We start from the raw sequence: 13,627 nt of genomic DNA, 5'->3' as shown, positions 1-13,627 counted from the left end.
TGATTACAAGCTATAATAATACAGACTAGCAGGGCTACGCACTCCCGTGACCTCAGTTTTGCCTTGAGGTTGGTTGCAAAATGAATGCGCAGTGTGTTGTCTCTTTATGAAAGCGAGTGGCTAATGGCTTCAGGTCTGATGGAAAACATGACAGGTTCACAGAGGTGAAAGAGAAAGGTAAATTTAAACAGCAAGGTCCCGACTGAAATGGAGTGCAGGTGACAGCATGAGAATAATGAAGGATAAATGGAAAAACTTGTGCTTGTGTGTACGTGGGTGTAAAATTAGGCCTGGGCGTGCAGAAAGTGTGTGAAGAGTGAAAGAGCGATCTGGTGAGGTTATTGATCACGTGAATGCAAGGTGCCCCGTGCGTGTTCGCTGGGCTTCGACTTCGGCGGTGATCCCTGCCTGTCTGGGTCCTTCTTCCTATAATAGAAGAAAGCGATGACGCTGCACAGGCCTTATATTTTGTATCCACTCCACTCCAGGAGTGGGTGGATACTGAATATGCGCTCACCTTTAGAAGGAGAGTGTTTGCACGAGACAAAGGGGAGAGTGTAGTATATCTAAAGTGAACGTGGTTAAAAACTCATTTGTTTGTTTCTGGCACCTCAAGGTTGAAGCTCTGGTGACTGGCCACTGATAAAATGCTCTCTAATCACTAGAAACCACAAGGGATAAATCTCGCTTTCTTGTTCTCGTTAGGTCCTCTCTCCTTTTCCTTCCTCTCCTTCTATATTATTCCATGCTCATTTCTCATCACCCTTTTTCCGTGCTTTTTCTGTCCTCCTAGCATACAGTATCTCTTGCAGCTCTTCATTTCTCTCTGCGCCAGTCTTTACTTCTCCAATTCCTTCCTAATCTGAAGGCCGTTGTGCTCATTAATAAGCCACTAGAGTTACAGTAAGGATGTCAGTATTAATATTAATCGATGAGCCTTTTTTGCCTTCCCACTCATTAGCTGCACATTTTTTACCCCCAATATTCTTTACTTTTTCATGCCTCAGACTTTCCAATTTCAGCATACATTTTAATCAGTTCCTTAAGCTCTATGTTCTGCATGAGAGGATAAGACACAGGGGAGCGAGGAAGAGGGGAGGTGGGGGTCCTACAGGATTAGCATTTTCTATGCCTCCACCTCTTCCACCTCTCCCTCCCTTTTCGCTCTACCCCCTTGTCTGTCTTTCTTCCTCATTCTTTAATGGTTCCTCTAAGGGAAAATAGATAAAAGGAACAGGATGACCCCTTTACTCGCTGGAAGTGATTGATCAGCGCTTTCAACCTTTTGGTGTAAAAAAAGAGGCTTCCTTTAACGGGAATGCTTCTTCAACATCTTTGCTAACAGTTAAAAATATTTTTTTTCTTGCCCTGTGAGCTCAGAATTAGCTTGCAATTTGTTCTGTGTTAGGTGAAAAAATATGAACAAATTTGTTTAAAGAAACTGTTCTGACACCTAAATTCAAGGTCAGTTCTTTATCTGTTTATCAAACCAAACTTCCTGTTAGCCAGCAGTGTGGATAACTCTGACAAATTGGTGGGAGAACAAATATACTCAGTGCTAATGTACACGGTGCAGCCAGCTGGTGGTTTTGAGCTAATATTGAACTTTCAGAAGCAGGAAAACAGCAGGAGCAGTAAGTGGTCTGCTGTAAATTTGACCTCTGACCTCAGTCGTTTTCAAAGGGGAGCATAAATCCAACATGGAATCTGTGACGATAATTATCATTCGGGGGGGAGGACAAACATTGCAGTTTGTCCTTGACGTTGACAAGCTAATGCGCTAGTGGGTCAGCTAATCAACTGGCCCTTGTAAACTTTGCCTCTCTTACCTGCTCCTGCCTCTCTTTTTTTATTAGGCATGGCGGCAAACTCATTCATCTTTTAACAAGACAGTTTATGAAAGATATGGAGCCTACCCAAGCGTCCTGAATCACAATGTTGCCGTTACAGTTTCCCTGCACGTCTGTAACTTCTCACACGAGTTATAAACGTCCAAACAGCAGCTATAAATGGAGATATGGCATTTTCAAATCCTAGCAGTGTTTTCATGTTACTGACTTGCCTTCAAGAACCAGTTTAGGTAAAGTTATGCTGAAAGTAGTTTCCTGTATAGAAGTAGTCTCAGTAGAAATACAGAGAAAAAACAATTTTTAAAAAAAAGAAACTTTGACATGGTCTCTGTCTGTATACAAAGATTTATGTTTGCACGTTTGCATTTCCTGATTTCCTCACTTTGCAAATTCTGAATACATCGTCCACTAAGTAAATGTTATTTGTACATTCAAAAATAATTAATCAATATAACATAAGCACACCAGTCAGATTTTCATGTTTTTGACACTGCGTTTTTAGGAGACCTGGGATGCCAATGTTACCTCTAAAGCACTTCTGTTGCTTCTGTTGTTTAAGTGTGCTGTAGGCTATAAATAAAATGAACATGGCAGTCAACACAAACCGACATGTTTGATGTATAGTTTTTTCTTCACTTCCAAAAACATAATTTATGTAACAAAATTCAGTGGGCTACATACTGAAATTAGAAACAAAGTATCAATCCTATTGTGCTAGTATTGATCCGAGACTACTACAAATACTATAGTACTTTTTCCACTAAAAATGAGTAGAATTACAGGCTATTGGCATGGATTGGCAAAAGTAAAATTTGTCTTTTCATTCCAGAGTAAGACACTTTCTAAAATGATAGTGGTAAAATCAGTTTGTTTGTGTTTTTTTTAAGCTGTTGGTCATGCTTTCGTCATCATTCCCTCTTTTGCCATCAGCTTGCAGCCCTGGCACCTTCAAGTCCAAACAGGGGGACAGTTTGTGCTTGCCCTGCCCAGCCAACAGCCGTGCCAGCTCGGGAGCAGCCAGTGTTTGCTCCTGTCGAAACGGTTATTACCGCGCAGACACAGATTCTCCCGACTCCCCCTGCACTAGTAAGTAATGCTTCCTTCAGCCATCTGTATAACTCAGTACGTTTTAATGCTGACAACCTTACATCTAGTCTATTTTTCCCATCAGAACTGGGCCAAATGTGTTGTAATCATAAAGTTAAAGTTATTGTGTATTAAACGTCTTTGGATATTTCCATCAACTGCTGATAAAAGCTCCTAGCACAATGCTCCTGCCACGCCACACAGACAGCAAACAAGTCTGCTTGCTTTCCCAGCGTTATCCACAACTTTATCATCCAACCCCTCCCCTTCCCACCAACCTGCACTCACAACGTCTCTGCCCCACTACGGCCGGAAAGTGAAACCCACTTGTTTTTTTGTGAGCTTTATCTTTTTTTTTTTTTTTTACTGTTGGCTCTATTAAAAGCAAACAGACACTGAGGGGTGAATTTATTCAGAAGTGAAGAAAGAAGATCCTTTTTTCTGTTGCTGGGGTGTGGGGCTGATTCTCCCACAGTGCAGTGAGAGATAAGGCTCCGGTAATTGGATAAGAATTGCCAAGACTCTGCCAATAGTTTGTCTTGCTCGTTGCCCCCAAGCACTCTGTACACACAGACACACAGTGGAAATAAGCATGCAATTCAAATTTGAACTCCTGTCCTCTTTTTTTCTTTTTTTTAATGAAGAACTGCTGGAACAGTCTCTTGTTACAGTGAAAGAAAAGAAAATGGTCTAGTTAATGCATAAGAAATGTACTAATACCGCAGCGCAGTTATGGAATAATGAATGCATGTGTGTGTAATGATATATAAACTGTGCTTTCCAGTATGAATCTTTTGTCTATTGTCCTGATGTCTCTGTGCTGTCACCAGGACAAATTTCTTTACACCCATTGTGCACGGAGATTGAATGCATTCTCATTGCGACCTATTTTCTTCATCCCATCCTTCCTTTTGCAGCCGTTCCGTCTGCCCCACGCAGCGTCATCTCCAGCGTCAACGAAACCTCGCTCGTGCTGGAGTGGAGCGAGCCTCGTGACCTGGGCGGCCGCGATGATGTCCTCTACAACGTCATCTGTAAGAAGTGCCTCCCCGACCGGGGAATGTGTTCGCGCTGCGACGACAACGTGGACATCTCACCGCGCCACCTGGGATTGACCCAGCGGCGTGTGGCGGTCCGGAACCTGCAAGCCCACACACAGTACAGCTTCGAGATCCAGGCGGTCAACGGCGTTTCCAACAAGAGCCCCTATACGCCCCAGTTCTCCGCCGTGAACATCACCACAAATCAGGCCGGTAGGTGCAGCTTCAGCACTGTGGCTACCTGGCAAAGATCAGCATTGATGTTTCGGGCGATGCCAACTTTCAAAGGCTGGGAAAAGACACAAAAGGATGTCAGAGAATACGCTCTGCGCCTAAAAAGCAGAGATCAATTTCTTGTATGTATGTAGGAGTGTGCTACATATTTTTCCTTTGAACAGGGATTGAGAAGGAAGACATTCTTCTGAATGAGCTTAGAAAGCGACCTTTTTTTCACACGCCCACAGCATGCTCTGTGCTAACACCACTGCAAATAGCAATAGCGAGGCAGTGTATATTCAAAGTGTGGAACCTTTAGTATTCTGGCTGCCCACTGGTTCCAACCCACCGATCCTTCAGCTCTCAGCAAAAACAGTAACTAGGCCAATGTAGCAATCAGAGCTGAGATGATTTTTTTTAAACCCATCTGGTATATATAGATATACAGAGTAATAGAACCCGCTATTGATAAGCCAAGTGATGAAAATAAATCAATAAATGGAGGGAGACTGTAGACCAGGGACGTCAGAATAATTGTATATCGTGCATTGGACCAGTAACACTCCACCTGTCAGTGAAAAAGGATAAGTATCCTAAGATACCTTAATATAAGAAAAAGAAGTGCAGTTTCAACAGTATGTCTCAGTTTTTCCACATGATAAAGAAAAGCTGCTGTAGTAAATGAAAGAAAGCTTTCAGCATTATTCTTTGGGCTAAAATTATAAGGAATAAATGTTTTAAATCACAGAAAAAAATCCGAAAGGTTTAGAAAGTTTCCATTAATTCACATTTTTTGTGGACATACTGTAAAAAACAAGAACTCTTCTTTTTTTAAATGGTTTGTTTATTACTTAACTACTTTGGTGCAATATGAACGGTCTTTATCAGAAGGAAAAACTCCAAATACATTTAAAGTCCAGAATGTACGCCCTCCTTGGATTGGAGTCTTTGGCCACTGAGCCTTATGTTTGACACTATAGCTGGGGGACTATTATGATCATTTTTTCAGTTACCTAGGAAATCTCACTATTCTCAGTGATGTACTTTTACTCACTCCAGTTTTTCTTTTTACTTGTAAATTGAACTCTTTGCTGCTGTGTTAAGTTTGCTCTTTCGGCTAGCCTAGTAAACACCAAGGATTATTCCTTGGCTCCTCCTCCCCCACCCTTTTTCCTTCTCTCCATGGCCTTGTCCTCCTCACCTTTGACCTTGTGTGCCTACTCCTAAAAGATTCTTTAGGAATGCCTTCTTTTTGTGAGTCTGGAACCCAAAGGCCCCACCAGCCCCACATGAGGGCCTCATTGTTTCATGGGGAGGTTTGGCGCTGGGCTGACAGGGACAAGTGTCCACCCTTGGGTGCTTGGGGTCAGGTGGGTGCGGAGGGAGCAGTGAAGAGAAAGAACAGGGCAAGAGTGCATCATCTGTGATCAGATTATCCATTTGTGTAGTCCCAAGACCATCCCTGCATGTGCAGTCACCTTTTAAGAATCAAAATAAATACTGGGTTGGTGATAAGCCCCTGGGGCCACCTCCATGGTTACTCCCAACGTCTCCTCCTGGAGGAGGGCCCCTAATCCCTTGGCTAGAGTAACCAGGGGATCTGCCTAGGAAGCATTGTCTTCTGGGGGAATAAGAGAGACAAGGAGAAATGGAATAGATGGGACTTACAAGGAAGGGGAAAACTCAGGAAAGGGGAGGTGCAGACACCAGAAAGAAAGACAGAGCAACAGAAGGTTGTCTGGTCTCCAAGACAAGCAGCGAGGTTAGAAAGGAAATGGAATGGGGACGATGAAAGAATGTAAAAATGGGATGTAAAAGTTTTTAACAAAGCCAGCGAAAACTGGTGTGTGGTATGGGGGAATGAGAAACACTGATCCAGGGATTTTCCTAAAATGAGTGCGGTACAGTATCGAATAATATTATTGTGCAACACTTGACTTCCTTCACTTCACTTTCCTTATTGACCAGAAGTGATTATCAGCACATCTGTCTTGGTTAGACAGGACATCTTGTGAAGAAGTCATAAAACTCTGGAGGAAGGGGGGGTGGATGGAGGGCCGTAGCAGTGAAAGATAAGCAAAAGAGTTGAAAAGTCCACTGAAAAAGCAGGAAGTGTATTATTTATATTCAAGTAAAGGTAATAGTGGAGATAGACAGTGGAAGGTGTGAAGTAAAGTTAAAAGGGTAGACCGAGTGGAGGAGGGAGTAAAGGAAAGAGCGGCATGGGCTTACTGTTAATGCGGCACGTGTAAACTAAGCATGGGAAACTCCAGTGATTACATGTTTCATAAAATAATTAGATTGTATGGTGTGTGCACATTTTTGTATTTGTATATTATATTCATGCGCAGCACTTAAAGAACAAGATCTTTTTCTACAGCCGAGAAAAAAAAGGAAAGCACAGCTCCTCTCAAACATTTCAACGAGATTGTGGAGTAACAGCTCAGCAGCAGTGAAGCAAGTGCACAGACACATACGTGCAAAACTCTGTATGTGCGGCTGTTCCTTAGCTCGCCCGCCGTTAATATATGACAGAGGGAACTGCATGGACCTTATCCATCAGTTTCTAAAGTTTGATTCTCTTGCTACAGGAGAATTAGACATAACCTCTCGTTCCCCTAGGACTCTGGGAGGGAGAATTTGAGCATTAGTCGGGAATGGCTCTGCATACTAACTAGTGGCCAAAGCTTTTCACAAAGCTCACAGCTAAGACTTTGTATTTGGGCTTCTGTGGACAGACAAAGGGCACAGAACTTCAAAAGACATAACACGAAAAACAATAAATAAAGCGGATTTCCCTTTATTTATTTTCCCCCTGTGAAGCTCCCTCTGCAGTGCCCACAGTTCACCTGATGGCGGCCACAGCGAGCACCATGAGCCTATCCTGGCTGCCTCCAGAGAAGCCCAACGGAATCATTCTGGATTATGAGATTAAGTACCATGAGAAGGTAAGCGCCGATGTTAGAGAACGCCTGTAATTCAATCCAATTTCAGTGACTCGCATGGTTTCTGTATCATCTGTGTTTCTGTAAATGTGGAAAACAATGGCTCTGCTGATAAACACATGTTGGCCGTGAGGCTTCCTTTTCTTCTTATTCCACTCTTTCCATCTCTTTCTATCCTTCCAATCCCTTCCCTGTTGTACTCTTCCCTTTTCTTCTTTTCCCTCCCATCCTCTGTCAATCCATGCCTTAAAAAGTTTCTAAAACCCCAGAAAGTTTAGAGTTTTCCTTGGGGAAAGAGCACAGTCCTCACTATATGCTGTCTTCTGCTGTCAGATTAACATACCAGCTATGATATGGCACTCCTTTTCTCTCTCTCTCTCTCTTGGTCTTGTCTTTTTTATATATTTTTTGTCAACCTACATCAAAACTTTTAGAGAAGGAACAATGAGGAGCAGGGGTGCGTTGTTTAATCCCTGTATTTGTATGTGCAGGATCAGGGTGAGGCCATTGCCCATACCATGACTGCCCAACGGAGCAACGCCCGCATTGAAGGTCTTAAGGCTGGTACGCCTTACGTGGTGCAGGTCCGCGCTCGAACAGTCGCTGGTTACGGTCGCTACAGCAGCCCAGCCGACTTCAGCACCAACCTCCAAAGTACGTTACACCCCGCCTGCGTTACTACCCGGGGATGTACTGGGATATGTCTGTACAAATAGTGCAATGCAAAGCTTATAGATGTGTTGGATTTTTTCAAGCGTTTATAGTGTAAGAAGCCAATATGCGAGAAACGAAAAAAACTGAAATTCTTGTAACGGACTTATGATTTGATGAAAATGTACCTATGGTCAGCCAGTCTGTGTATCAGCCATACCCTTCCTCTACTTTATAAAGGATGTGCAGATTCTTCTGTATACAGATTAATAAACCTCGTACTTTTGTACTGAGCTGGATTGCAGCTAGTTTGGTCGATGCTTGCGGCAACTGACTAACTAACTGATCACCTTCTCTCTTTAATCTTGTAAAGCTGACCCCCCAAAGTCGCTGCAGGAACAGCTGCCGCTCATCGTTGGATCAGCCACCGCCACCTTAGTCTTCATCATTGCAGTTGTGGTCATCGCTATTGTCTGCCTGAGGTGAGAATCCTGCTACTAAAACAGCAAGGCTTACAGAAGCATTGGTGCCAAACTGTTGTTTTTCCCGTCAATTTGAAAAAAACAAAACAAAACACCGAGATAGCTTCAAATGTCAGCTTTGTTTGCTTGTCCTCCAAACTGCCCCGGAACAGTCTCAGCGGATTGCTTTGCCACCTGTGAGCCCACTGAATGCCAGATTAGCCTTCTGAATCTGTGAATAGTAAACAGCTTTGGCCAAAATGCTACTTTGCTCAGTGGAAACAGCATGGTGGAGCAGCTGTTGGGCCTGATAGGCCTGCCCTCACGGCCCAGCACTCAGAATCAACTGTGCGTTTGCCCGACCACAAAGAACCCAGATGCGCCCCTGTCTGCTGAGCCCAATTGACTGGGAAGCTGCAAGTGGCTGCCCTTACCTTTCAGAAAGTCTGACACTACATCAGCTGGGTCTAACCGCACTCATTTATCCTTTATACCATTCATTTGTCAAGCAGAAAATGCCGTGCGAGGGTGTCTATATGTGCGAGAGGCTGGCACCCACTGCTGACTGGTGCCCACTTGGGTTCTCTCTGCAAGCCAGTTCAGGCAGCTGCTGACAAGCGTGGGCATCGGTCATGCTAGACTGAATAATAATCTCCCTGGATCCCCCTCCTTTTCTTTCTCCCTCCTGCCTCTTCGCTCTCCCTAATTTTCACACCGCTACATTGTGTCTCTCTCTCTCTCAGGGTCTTGGCTTAGCCACTGCTCTGACTGCTACAGAAGAAGGGAGAAAAATAGAAATGATACAAAATACACAGCTTCGGCATATACCAGAAGAAAATTAGAATTTAAAATAAAATGCAAATTACCATCGGGTATTTTTTGCCCCGGTTACTGGTTAGACAACAAAGGAAGCACATTAACATGTGATTTCAACAACCCAGCTCCGTATCCAAGCCTACACCCCATCCCCGCTGGGTGCGAAAGGGACAGATGCATGGAGGTGAAGCTGGAGGAACTGAGTGGCTATAAGAGGACAAGAGTAAATAAGTTCATAAAAACAGAAAAGGGAGACTGACAACCAGAGAGCAAGATTGAATTGAAATGTGCAGTGTGATGTCTGCGGGGCGAGGAAAGTGAGACAGCTGAGCTTGCTGTTTGAGTCCGCTTTTGTCACGGCTGCTCATTTTTTTTTGGGGGGGGGGAACTGAGAGTGAATGGCTTTCACTTGCCGCTTCAGACAATAGTATGATATCCTTTTGTTTACACTTGCGCTACAGTCCCCGAGTATGAATCATTTTTACCACTAGGCATTGATACAATCTTTATCAGCGTATCCCTTGCTTCCAGCGCACAAAAAGACTACACATATTTACCATGCCACATCACAGTGCGACTGCATCTCACGCTACAACTAGGCGTTATTAGGGATCTGTTTTCTCCCCGTGCTGTTGTTCCTCAGCAGTGTTTGTGTCCCACTGTGCAGGGACCACGTGACTCAGTTTGTGTTTTCATCTTTCTCAACAGAAAGCAGAGAAACGGTTCAGAGTCAGAGTACACAGAGAAACTGCAGCAGTACAGTAAGTCTCTCCGCTAAGCTCGCTTGCCTGTTCCAACGGCAGCATGTCTGTGCTTCTCGCTGTCATCAGAAGTGATCAGACAGATATCACATTGAATATTTATTGCTTGGCAACGGAGATTCACTTTCCTGTTCTTGCCACTGAATCCCCAATAGTAACGCCGGGAATGAAAGTCTACATTGACCCCTTCACCTACGAGGACCCCAATGAGGCAGTGCGCGAGTTTGCCAAGGAGATCGATGTGTCCTGCGTGAAGATCGAGGAGGTCATTGGCGCAGGTAACCCACCAAAGCTCCTGAGCTACAGGGGGAAGACTGCTAGTCACCTCCAGGCCATACCATTAGAGGACTTCACACCAAGCGGTACTTTCACTCAATTCATCGCTAGCCCTCTTCTTGCTCGCCTCCCTACCGCATACCGTCACCTCTTAGGAACGTTTTTGTGTTTTTTGTTTTTTTAGCCTTCCAGATGTCCAGCACTGTGTTAGTGTGACTCACAGTTCTAGCACCCCCCACGTTTACCACGCCGTGTGCGTTTAAACTAGTTTTAATACCCATTGTATGGTAGATTATTTTTTCACCCATGTCCTAAAAGGCAAAAATTACCCCAATCCTGCAATGGGAGCAATGCAATAAATATGGCACAAGAGTTATTGATAACTGATTAAATTTTTGTAAAAGCACAACCCCATACAGACAGGATTTATTTCTCTAGGGGAGAGTTTAATCCCATCTGATTGCATGTATTTTCCAGTATAAGCTACAAACCTGTTTTTTTGCACACTTATTGAACTTTCGTGTGCACAGATAAACACTGAGCGTTAAGGTTTTGAGTTTCAGCAGCTGCCATCATTGAAATAATGCAGGATGTTGTAATTCTAGTGGTAATTATATCTGGCTACTGGCAGGAATGCTGTAGGATACCTTATCTACCTCTTAAAGTGGGCTTGTTTTCTACTTCTTTCATACCTCATTGCACTACTCTGCACTTCAAAACTGATGCAAAGGAAATTGAAATTTTAAAAGAAGGAAGACTGAAGGTAATGTGAAAATGTACTGTAGTTGCTGTAGCTCACAAACTTGTGTATGTTGTGAAATATCGAGAGATTTACTGGCCAGCGATTGCCTTAATGAGCACTGTGTGAACCTGCGAGGGCGTGATTGTAATGGATATGTACTTTAGAGGACTTAAAGTCCAGCTCTTTGGCTCTGTGTCTGGTTTTGTGTGTGTAAGCTTGGGGAATTCCTGTCTCTAAGAGCCATGGCTAATATTTATCTGTTGTACTCTTCTAGAGGTTTAAATCTGTCTGGTTGGGGTGTAAAATATATTAAATTGCTCCAAGTCCAGGATTGGCTGCCTGTAACCCTGCCCACTTTTTTATATCCGGAGAACCTCTTAATTAAAAAGAGGATTTTTACTGGATCGTTATGTTTGACCTTTTTTTCCCTGGTACTCACACCCTATCCACTATGTGGTTGTAACCCCCTTGTTTTAGAAACCCTCCCTCACATGATGTTGTAGACAGTGAAATATTTTATGTCTTTGATATATTTGACAGTTATATCTCTGCCTAAAAGCTACAGGACTGTGCCATGTGAGGTTCAGATATTTTAGCATATGTTTCTGAGCCAAAAAAGGAAGACGTTGTGATGGCAGAGATGGGAATCGCTTGCTTCTGCTACTACCATTACTACTACTACTACTACTACTACTACTACGACAGCTCTTCTACTGCTGAGGCAACTTCTTGAAACCCTCGCTCCCCAGCATTCGCCTTTAAAGTGACAAACCCTCAACCCCTGTCTTCCCTGTCCCCTTCCTCTCCTCTCCCCCTTCCTCAATCCATCCCTCCATGCCCCTCAACCCTTTGCCCCCGCCTTCCCTGACCTCCCCCTCTTTGTTACCTTTGCACCTGTGTTGACACGCATCACTTTCATCACCTGATTTTTCTTGGCTTCTTGCACACGCTTGGTGTAGAGTGTAAACATAAAGCGTCCACAACCCCCAAGCTTCTGTCTCCACCCATCTCTTCCTCCTGTGCTCACTTCTCCGGCCCCTCTGAAGCTTAGCACCCCCCCCCCCCCCCCCACAAACCCTTGACCCCCCTTTCCCCGTAATCACCCTAAGTCTGGCCTATAATGTCACCCAACTTTACCCTAAAAATGTTATGCTTTTTTTTCCCAGTCCTGTGTCATTTCACATTGTGCCATTATGCCTTTCACTCACCATTTGTTTTTCTTTTAGTATGTAAGTTAACAGTATAAAGTCACTGTATGCCTCCCCTTATATCACAATCCCTTAAGACTGGCCTAGAGTCTTGGCTTCTCTTGCAGTCCCACACCCCCTTGTCCCACTCTGCCCCCAGCTACCCTTCCCTGGCTCCTTGGTTCTAACCAGTTAACTGTCCCCTCTTCCCTCTTTCCCCCCACTCTCCTCCACTCTTCCGTCATGCCTCTCTTCCCTCCCTCTCTCTCTCTCTGTCTGTCTTTCCATCTCTCCTCTTTTGCTGTTTTTCTGGCTGTCTCACCTGGGCTCTCGCAGGAGAGTTTGGGGAGGTGTGTCGCGGTCGCCTAAAGCTGCCCGGGCGCCGGGAGATCATCGTAGCCATCAAGACTCTCAAGGTGGGCTACACCGACAGGCAGAGGCGAGACTTCCTATCTGAAGCTTCCATCATGGGCCAGTTCGACCACCCCAACATTATCCGCCTGGAAGGTGTGGTCACCAAAAGTCGTCCGGTGATGATTGTGACCGAGTTTATGGAGAATGGAGCACTGGACTCTTTTCTGAGGGTGAGAAAAAACTAATTAAAAAAACAAGCACACACCAGAATAGCCTTAAAATTAGTTACTCTGTATAAAATGTGATTTTATGAGTGATGCAACACTACTGGGTAAATAAGCCCATCCAAAGCCGCTGGATTTTTGTTTGCAGTTATCTCACTGTCTTTGCAACCTTAAAAGGTCTTCTTAAGTGCAGCTGCAGAGCTCACTATGGATATCTTACAAATCCTGTATTCTGGCAGTTGGTGACATTTACAGAGCTCAGTCTCCAATGAATCTCTGCCTCAAAGTCACATCATACACTGTCTGCCAGAGAAAAGAGGGGGGGCTGATACAGAGATAATGGAGAATGGAAGAATATAGAATGGGCATGTAGAAAAGAGAAGGAGATTACGGCGTGAGATGATGAGAGATTAAAGATATAGGTAAGAGGACATAAAAAAGTGTAGAAGACACTGAATATAGAGAGCTAAACCATGAAATAACCATGAGCTAAACCATGAAAGAAGAGGCACACAGGCTGTTTTCTCCTTTGAAAATGGATCCTTGATCTGCAATGCAGTTCATACGTGTCACTCTCTCCTCCTTTGCTAGCTCAATGATGGGCAGTTCACAGTGATCCAGCTGGTAGGCATGCTCCGTGGGATCGCAGCAGGCATGAAGTACCTGTCAGACATGAACTACGTGCACAGAGACTTGGCTGCCCGTAACATCTTGGTTAACAGTAATCTGGTGTGTAAGGTATCTGACTTCGGCCTGTCTCGTTTCCTTGAAGATGACCCCACAGATCCAACCTACACCAGCTCACTGGTGAGTTAGTGGATATATTACATTTGACTGCTTTTTGTGTTTGTCTGTATTCCTGTGTTTAAAAAGGCTACATATGTTGTTCCAACATCAACCCATTATTGTTGTTTTCTTTTAATCATCGTGTCCAATAAATGCCCGGTCTGTTCCCACAAGATCAGAGGTTTTTCTTGTCACTGTGGCACAGACATGTGGACAAATTAAGAACAGTTAA

General features: G+C 44.1%; 1 protein-coding gene across 6 annotated transcripts in view; it reads left to right on the top strand.

The window, feature by feature from the left end:
- Nucleotides 1–13,627, top strand: part of ephb3b (eph receptor B3b) — a 56,574-nt gene that overhangs the window by 32,074 nt on the left and 10,873 nt on the right. For 3 of the 6 annotated variants that reach the window (XM_085433222.1, XM_085433220.1, XM_085433219.1), the window contains exons 4-12: nucleotides 2,781–2,936; nucleotides 3,854–4,189; nucleotides 7,016–7,140; nucleotides 7,629–7,791; nucleotides 8,162–8,270; nucleotides 9,774–9,826; nucleotides 9,982–10,104; nucleotides 12,368–12,615; nucleotides 13,201–13,416. In XM_085433222.1, coding sequence (XP_085289348.1) covers nucleotides 2,781–2,936; nucleotides 3,854–4,189; nucleotides 7,016–7,140; nucleotides 7,629–7,791; nucleotides 8,162–8,270; nucleotides 9,774–9,826; nucleotides 9,982–10,104; nucleotides 12,368–12,615; nucleotides 13,201–13,416 — 1,529 coding nt within the window. Of the gene's footprint in view, nucleotides 1–2,780; nucleotides 2,937–3,853; nucleotides 4,190–7,015; nucleotides 7,141–7,628; nucleotides 7,792–8,161; nucleotides 8,271–9,773; nucleotides 9,827–9,981; nucleotides 10,189–12,367; nucleotides 12,616–13,200; nucleotides 13,417–13,627 lie in introns of all 6 variants that reach the window. The other 3 variants (XM_085433218.1, XM_085433221.1, XM_085433217.1) reach the window with 1 other exon arrangement.

This window comes from Copadichromis virginalis, linkage group LG15, assembly GCF_057382275.1.
Source record: "Copadichromis virginalis isolate Kocher_CV1m ecotype Utaka linkage group LG15, C_Virginalis_male_GT1.1, whole genome shotgun sequence".
Taxonomy (NCBI): domain Eukaryota; kingdom Metazoa; phylum Chordata; class Actinopteri; order Cichliformes; family Cichlidae; genus Copadichromis; species Copadichromis virginalis.
The sequence above is the reverse complement of the archived record's forward strand: the minus strand, read 5'-3'. Positions and strand labels throughout refer to the sequence as shown.